Source organism: Pundamilia nyererei, unplaced genomic scaffold (genome assembly GCF_000239375.1).
Source record: "Pundamilia nyererei isolate P.nyererei 1_Seehausen unplaced genomic scaffold, PunNye1.0 scaffold00026, whole genome shotgun sequence".
Taxonomy (NCBI): domain Eukaryota; kingdom Metazoa; phylum Chordata; class Actinopteri; order Cichliformes; family Cichlidae; genus Pundamilia; species Pundamilia nyererei.
This window is the reverse complement of record NW_005187427.1, coordinates 4,673,183-4,682,248: the sequence shown is the minus strand read 5'-3', so window position 1 is coordinate 4,682,248 and position 9,066 is coordinate 4,673,183. Positions and strand designations below refer to the sequence as shown.

General features: G+C 41.1%; 1 protein-coding gene across 1 annotated transcript in view; it reads left to right on the top strand.

Annotated features, from left to right (window-relative positions):
• Window positions 1-1,065: 1,065 nt before the first annotated feature.
• The window catches only part of unc119a2 (unc-119 lipid binding chaperone a2), a 20,501-nt gene continuing 12,500 nt past the window's right edge, over window positions 1,066-9,066 (top strand). The window contains exons 1-2 of the mRNA XM_005727940.1: window positions 1,066-1,859; window positions 2,080-2,170. Of these exons, the coding sequence (XP_005727997.1) occupies window positions 1,589-1,859; window positions 2,080-2,170 (362 nt within the window). The 5' untranslated portion in view covers window positions 1,066-1,588. The remainder of the gene's footprint in view (window positions 1,860-2,079; window positions 2,171-9,066) is intronic.

Here is a 9,066-nt window from a genome sequence, read left to right as displayed (position 1 = left end):
AAACTAAAAACAAACTAAAAACTACTTCCAAAAACATTCAGCTTTGATATTAATGAGTTTTTTGGGTTCATTGAGAACATGGTTGTTGTTCAATAATGAAATTATTCCTCAAAAATACAACTTGCCTAATAATTCTGCACTCCCTGTATATAGCACCAAATCACAACAGTATTCACTTTAAGGTGTTCTATATATTAAGGTAAATACTCTACAATTATACAGAGAAAACCCCAACAATAAGATGAGAAAGCAAAAAAAGTAAGCAAGCACTTGGCGACAGTGTGAAGGAAAAACTCCGTTTTACCAGGATGCTATTGCAACCTGATCTTGATTTCATGCAACGATCTTTCATCACTACTCACAGCAGTACCCAAATACTTGAATTTGTTGATGTAGGCTGGGATTCTTTGATTTCTTTCCTTTTTAAAGAAAAGTCAATCAAACTCCATCTTTAAAACTGCATTATTGTACCTACATTTTAATCAGCCCAGTCCTTCCTGGCCACTTAAAATATATTTATAGAACTATTATCCTATATTTGTTGCAGTTTCTGCTGCCTTCTTGTCCTGATCACTCTTTAAAAAAGAGATTTTTAGCAGGATAAAAAAAAAGATATATATGAAACCTACTTCGCCACAAAATGATTGCACCTTCTTCTTTGTACGGGTAGTGTTGTTTGTGGCTCAAAATGACGCCATATCATTCATGAGAGATAAGTTTCACAGATTATATATTTGGCGGTTACTTCGGCTGTTGGTTTTAATTTATTTGGGAATCAAAAATCTGCGTTGAAAAGTTAACAGCGAGCGTGTGTCTGCTGCAAATAAAGGTTAAAAAAAGTGAGAGCATAATATGGAAAGGTTTGTTCTTAATTGGCTTACTTTAATTACAAGCGGCATGAAAGCAAAAAATAAAAACAATAATGCATTGGACTCGAGAAATTGATAAAAAAAATTGTGTTATTTTTGGTGAATATTGAGGCAAATTAGTTACTCTGGCAATTAGCCATTTCCTGCAAAGCAGCAATCAAACACAGGCCTGCTGTTCGGTTAATATCTCCCCTGCGCCATCAACAAATAATCACCTCACTAGCTGCAAATATCGGAGACGTTTTATATCAATCAGCTGTTTGTCGCGCTGATTGCCGCGCGCAAAGCTCGGTTGTAGCGCAGACTGTGCGCAGAAGCACCAGCCGGTCTCTGCGCCACTGAGACGCTCTCTCTCCCCTCCTCCTCCACCTCGTCAACGGCAACAGCCATCTGCCGCCTCTTTTAATTTCAAACCCAGCAGATTTTCCCACAAACGTCCAGCTTCACATGACAGAACACAAACTGCGTTTGACGCTGTGGAGGACAGCTCGCTCTCCGCACGTATTGCGCTGGAGCAGGAAGACAGCCGGGGCACATTTCGCACACGACACTCCGTCTGCAGAGACAGGCTGTGGGAAAGACGAAGCGGATTTGAATTAAGCACCGGATAACAGACAGCAACTCTGCGTCCTTCGGTGAGGGAGGGAGAGGAGGGAGGCAACTGTTTTGTAGCTATCTTGGAAGCCCTGGGTTAGGAGAGGGGGGAGGAGGAGCGGAGAATGAGCTATTCTTGCACCAGCAGAGGCAACAGCCAGGACCCATCAAGCGCTAAGAAGCCCGCCGGTAGTAATCCAGCCAGAGACGCCGGAGGCACCGACAGCGGCACAGACAGCACCAGTAACGGCAGCCCCAAGCAGACGGCGGCGATGAAAGTGAAGAAAGGCTGCAACTCGACCGACGTGGGGGTCCCGGTGACCACCGAGGAGCAACTGCTCGCCAGCACTGTGATCACTCCGGAGGATGTTCTTGGCTTGCAGAAGATCACAGAGAGTAAGTTCAGTGCTGTTGCTGCTGCTGCTTGTGTTGGTAGGTGAGTGGGAAAGGGGGGACAAAGGTGCTCTTGTATGAGTCATGCATCACGTCATTATCGTGTCCCCTTATTTATGTAATCCATACAGGCCCTATTGAATAAGCGTTATTGATAAAGCGTCACTGGAGGTCCACTCTCCACTGAGCTGCTGGTGTACGTTTTTTGACAATTTGTGCGCAGAGGAGCATTCAGCTCTCTCTGATGGCATCTCAGTCCTGCGACCTGTGGAGGTGCAAGCCCACCACTGTAATGTGGAGGTTAAGCAGTGGAGGTGGGTGAATGATGTGGTGCATGCAGACAGCGTGCAAGTGAAGATGTTGAACCGGGATCAAAAGAAAGACTGGACGACCCACTCTGCATTTTAATCTCTGTTAAATTAAGCAGGGCGTCTTAGCTGGAGACGTTTGGGTGACCCAGGGGTCATCATTCAAAGCAGTCTGTGTGGTTCCTCTGCTTCAGTAAACATGTAAATAAAACAGGAGGCAAAGAAAAAATATCCCATGCCAGTGTACAAGTTGCAAAATGTGAATATGCTATAACAAACAAGCTTAAAAAGAAGTATGAAAACTATATAAATACACTTGTTATAATAAGCTATCCCTGTTGCTAGCACTGTAATGAGTGTGTGCAGGCAGTATTTTGCTGTTTAAGCTGAAGCCAGTTTATAAATGCAGGAAACATCATGATCGACTCTCTGTAGTCACATTCGCCTACTGTTAGATGTTAGTCTCTTTAGGTACTTTTAAACTCATGTGCTTGTTCCTTTTCATAACCTTCTGATGAGAAATCTGCTTATGACATTAGCCTATTACTTAATGCATCTGTTTTTTTTTAAATTATGTCACACCTCTAAACATCCGAGAAGCAGGCAGGAAGCTCTTATGTTCACAAGAACTCCTACATTTATTATTAGTTAGCTAACAGGTGGCAGCGGGACGTTTGACTATTTGAAGGCCAGTGTAATACCTCACTTACACAACATACTTGCATTACATACTGAGTGTGATAACATGCAAATGCTCTGTGGGATGTTTTCACTGCTATTTTGAAACTTGCATGGGGATTTTTAGGCTCACCTCTGCATGTTCAGTTCTTCTCTATTTCTCTGAAAGCTTTCATTTCACATGCACCCGTGAGATGCCACAAGCAATACAGTGAGCGCTTGTCATTCCACTTCTCTCAAAAATATTCCTACAGCGGAGGAACCTCCACCTGTCTTCATTCCCTGCTTTACTTTTCCTTATTTTCTTGTTTCGCATGAGATTAACAGAGGACGATAAAGCTGTAATGATGAATGGGTCTTTGCTTGTCCAATCCAATATAATCACAGCTTACTGAGCTTTGGGAACATCCTTTGGCTCATCTTGCTCACAGCCATCGAAAACTCTAGTAGTTTCTCTAATTGTCCATTATGCAGTCTATTATTAGACACACACTAGGGTAATTTCAGCTTTGTTTTGATTTCATCGAGAACACGTGTGCGCATCTTTGTGTTTTTAATCGGCAAGTCTGTGATCCCATAAGTGAGTGTGTGATGTGTTGCTGCACAGGGACACGTAGGCGAGCACCATAATGATTCTGACTCCCACGCCGGACCCCGTTATGGTCTTGGAAACTCACTTTCCTATCTCGCAGCGTCATAGCTGGAGGCAAGAGGAGGCATGTGTGAATCACCACAGCAACGTGGATACACGCTTGAGTCACTACAGCAACGTGAAGCATCTCCCCTTGGTTACAGCCAGTGGAGCGTGCATCATCTCTGTTCTCCCACACACTTCCTCCTTGCTCTCCTCGCCTCCTCTCCCATGTTAAACAGTGTAGGTGATGGATTGTGCGGACAGAATTGGATATGCGTACACTCACGCTTGCTTGGCCTCGTTTTTGGTGGTCAAACCAAGCAGGAGACATCCTGTGCTCTCCTGAGATGTCAGAGCCACCGAGGCCCTTCTGTTGTTTTGTGACTTGTCACTATTTTTTTCTGCTGCTGCAGATTGTTAGTGGCTGAAATTGAGTCCCTCTCTAAGTGGCAAGCCAGATTTAACAACAGTCTTGAGTTAAAGAGGTTTTTGTTGTTCTTGTTGTTATTGAGTGGTTTGAACCTGTTTGGAGCTCTGACATCCCACGAGGGGAAACTTCAGTTTGTAGCTTTTTTTTTTGCAGCGTAAAGATGTCACTAATCGTTTTGCCCTCCATTCATAATCAAAGCAAGCTGCTGAGACTGATTGGGATTTGCATAGATAGAACGGGCTTTCTACCCAGTTGACTGATTTGATCCTGATTTTGTTCTTAACCGAATCCTAAACTTAATCTGTCGAGTCAGCATGGAGCCTCAGAGCGGTAAGAAAGGCCCCCCTGCTGACATTGTGATTGTGTTTTGTGTCTCATGGGGAAGCAGCTAACTGCTATTTCTGTTGTTTTGTTTAGCTCTGAAAACAATTGAAAAAACACATCATTTTGCAGCAAACATACTGAAAAACTGCCCAGTATTCTCTTTCCCAGCTTCTTATATGAGAGGATTTGCTGCATTTCTTTGTATATCATTGGGAATCAAAATGCTGTATTTCTTAATTATTATTTTTGCAGTGTAAAAAAAGGGAGAGAGAATATACATTCCTTAAATTGTCAGTTATTAAGTGATGAAACTTCTTATTGGAACTTAATAAGAAGTTAATAAGTTCTATAAAATGTTGCAGCCACCAACATACAGTTTTTGGCACTTCTGTGACGACACTGCATACAAAAAAACAGTTTATCAAAGTAACCCAGAACCCAAAGTCACAAAGAAAGGCAGCAAGTTGTTATTGCACAGAAGCAGCAACTGCATAACGTTACAGTTTATTAAATCTAGTACACACCCATGCCATGTCTGTGGTTGCCAGGCAACACAGATAGTGTCACACATAAAGAAAGTTAAATTAAAATTGTGCTTTTGTAATGTGTTATAGGTGCTTTAATGCTACAAGTGCGACCACATATTAACAGGCTAATGTTATTATGTGGTTGCTAGGCGATACAGTTATGTCAAATACGTCACGCGCATTGAAAGTTTTGTGTATATAAAGAAGTTGTTACTGTTGTGAAATTAAAAAGACACTGGTGTTGAAGGTGCATAAACTTTGGTTGCTAGACAACCACCATATTTGATATAGATAAGAACCCTGAGAGGCCTGAGGTATATCTGCTGTATTTTTCCAACATAATTAAGTGTTTGTTGATGCAATTATTGAAACTTCACACTAATTGTTTTGGCTGTTACAAAAGTATTAAACTTTGAGTTTTAAGTTTATGGACTGCTTCAGTTTGGTGAGTGCAAACAATGTAGTGGAAAAACTTCCTAAATAGCTGCAGAAATGTCTTCACTTATTTTAATTTCTTTTTGGTTATTAGATGACGTGGATGATACTAAACAACATAAACCAGTCATGCCGACTGGAGTGAGTATTTGCTTTGAGTTTAGCAGTGGCAGTGTGACCGTGCAGAGCATTAGTTCAGTGCGGATAAGCTTGTTTTAGCTGATTGGCATCAGCTGTTTCACATTTGGGCAGCTCAATAGCACAGGCATTAAAACACTGACACCATTGTTACTCCGATGATTATACTCCTGTAAACAGCGTCCGTTACCTCAGCTCTCCACACCCAACCTCCTCTATATTTACTGATATTTTACAGAGTGGATTTAATGCTCATACACATGTTATTAAAGGGGGTTAGCAAATGCTCAGGTGCTGCTTGGAGTCTTTGTGAACTTCCTCAAAGGCTTTTCTGCCCCCCAGTTTTTTTGATAACAACCACACGAATATATTTTTAATGACTCTACAGGTCTATTGTGTTGCTTCTAACGTTCTGTTTCCAGCTTCTCAGATGGGATGATTTTGCTGCTTGACTTTATCATATTATGGTAAATTGAGCATTTGATGCTTTTGGTCTGGAGCATTGGTCGCTGTCTCATCCTCTGGATGACCTTCAATTCTGCAGCCAGTAACGATCTGACGTTTTCTGCACTCCAAACTCAGTGAAGTGGAATTGCAGCATGTGAACCACTTCCCCACTTGCTGCAGGTTTTCGTTTGAGTGTCTCTCCAACACAAAATAAAGACTGCCAATGTCAAATGACTTGAGTTAGTCAAACTGTAGGATACAGTCCTTCCTAGAGGATGAGTGGATGATGGGTTCAATTCAATTCAATTCAATTTTATTTATATAGCGCCAAATCACAACATAAGTCGCTTCAAGGCTTGAATGTAGGGTTGAATGTAGTGTTAGGGTTTCTTATACAGACAACTTGGAGCCATTGAGCCATTGGTCAGCTCTCTGCTGTGATGTTAATTCATACTCATTGATAGCACTAAAGTGGTTTAATAAGTATAACTTCCTGACTATCTTAAGAGGACTGACTGCACTGACATTTGACAGAAGCAGTCACAGAAATATGACCGTGTGAACCGACCTGTGACCTGTGAGGTCTGACCGAGGGATGATTTGAATAAACGTTTTTATAACCCACAAGCTCTGTTAACCCACAACCCACCTTAGTCTTTTGGCTTGTACTATTTTAACAGTGCATCGGTGCAGGTGGGATGCAGTTAAATCCTCTGTACTATAAAGTTAAATGAACTTTTTACAGACTTTTAGCAAACTTAAGCTCGTTTACATCTACCGTCCCTGGGAAGACCAGATTATGTTTAAATATCTTTAATCACACTGTTATCAAGGTTGTAAGATATGAACAACATGGCTCACTTATGTTTACTACAATGTAGTACAATGTTTTTGTAAATACTACATACATAAAATGCATTTTATTTAGTATAATAAAATGGGAAATAAGTGCCGAGGTTGTACAATTGAATATGACAGCTATGACCACCTTTATTCTTTAACACAGCCTGAACTCTTAGTGGGTTTTTCCTTTTATTTCATTAAGTAGTCTTCAGTAATAGTTCTCCAGGCCTCTTGAAGGACATTCAGAGCTCTTCTTTGCTTCTTCTCTGCTTCAATATTGCTGATATCTGGGCTCTGGGGAGACCAATCCATGACTGATAGTGTTCCACTGTGTGTTTGTCTATCCAGACATGCTTTTACTGCACCAGCAGTGTGTTTCTAGTCATTGTCGTGCTGAAAAATAAAGCTGTTGCCAGTCACGTGTTTTCCAGATGCCTGGTGGATGAAAATTTGATGGTATTTTTTCATTGATTTTGACAAGATCCCCAACACCACTGGCTAAACTGCAGTCCCAAACCATGGCGGAGCCTCCAGTGTGTTTTACAGTCTGGAGACACTCAATGTTGTAGTTCTCTCTTGATATCCTCCATACATACTAATGATGATAAATGTGGAATAAGGAATAAGGAATAAAAATTTCACATTTGGATTCATACCTCCATCAGACCTGTTTAGACTGATTTTAGATCCAGTTCTTGTGTAATGGCAAACCTCAGCCTTTTCTCCCTGTTTCCCTCCATTAAGAATGGCTTCTTGACAGACATCCTTCAGCTGAGACTATTTTCTGATGAGGGTGAACAGTAGAGGATCAGCTGAGGGGCCAGATGTATCTTTCAGGTCCTATGTCAATTCTTTACTGGAGGTTTTCTTATTTTTTTAAAGTAAGTAACTTAGAGATACTGCTCATCTGCTCATCACACAGTACTGTAGACATACTTTACACATTTCCAATAACCTCAGTCCCTCAGACTGAGTAATGATGACATGTCACTTTAGCACATCTTCTTCCTCTAGCTTCACATCTTTTATCATCACATTGCAGGTTCTGGTCATTCAACATCTGCAGTCTCTTTAGCCACTCGTCTCTTCCTGCCTTTCTCTTCACTGTCCTTACAGCACACCTGCTTTGTCACCCCAATCTCTCTCTCTCACACACACACAGTTTCAGCCCTGCCCCCTCTCTCTAATGATTAGTTGGATTTGCCTTCATACGAGTAACTAAACCGGATTAGTCCATGTGAGCTGAGTTGGGCCTAAGTGCCTTCCTCATCCCACCTACGTAACCGGCAGATTGCTGCTCACTAGAATACAAAGAGGTTGCTGTCATTTTCTTTGGCATTCACATGTATTATTATGTACTCTAAGTGCAGGATGATGCCCGATATTTTTTATGGCAAAAGCTCTTTAAGAAAAAAATTTCTTTTATAAAATGTAAAACTTTAAAGACAAATAAAATGTAGCTTTTCGAATATTTATATCTAGCATGTCACCCAAAAAAGGAAGAAAGTAAGCAGTTAGTTTTTGACTATTCTGATCTAATAATCATTGCTGTGCAGATGCACTGTGCAGACAACGAATGCATCTCTGTTCATGCAGTATTTAAAGTTTAGGCTGGTTCTGGTTCAGAGTTTTACTTTTAGGTCAGGTCAGCCACAAGTTTAAAGGTTTTTCCTCTTCATGTTTTTTTATGTGGCCTCTGTGGTCTGTCAGTGAAACAAGCAGCAACACATGATGAGAAAGTCTTCCCCCCCTTCAGCTGTTGCACAATTTCTCAACACTCGTTCTCTGAGAGATGATATGACATTTGTCACATGACCAACAATGACACATTAAACAGGCCTGTTTGCATGCTCGTTGAGCTTCTTCTTTTTTTTCGTTTTGTTGATCAATCATTGAAATCATTATCTATTGCCTAAGTTTTTAAATTTGTCAGTTTTTTTGTTGTGACATTTTTTGCTGTCATTTACAGGAAAAGGTATTTCAGTTTAACGGTGCTGTTTAAGTGCTGTTTAATGAGCAAGGGTAAAGAAAAAACATAAACTGGAGCGATCCATCAGCATCTAAAGAGGGACACGCTGAACTAGATACCATTATTAGGTTCAGCTGTTGTGTTTATGAGCCTTTTTATGTGCCACTGATACTGGAAGGTTCCTTAAATTTGTTCTGTCCCAGTGTTAACTGGGTGAACAGCTAAAACAAGCTCAGAACTGTTTATTTTGGTGTAATTGGGCCACATGGCGCAGTATGTGTTGAACTGTGAACCTGACCCAGTCCGACTCGGAGCTGCTGATCTCTGCAGGGAATGTTCAGGAGGACAGATATCTGAAATCACCTTAAGTTAAAATTATTAAATTTGGAGCACTTTTCTGGTTTACTGTAGAAGGCATCTTTTTGTGTGTGTGTGTGTGTGTGTGTGTGTGTGTGTGTGTGTGTGTGTGTGTGTGTG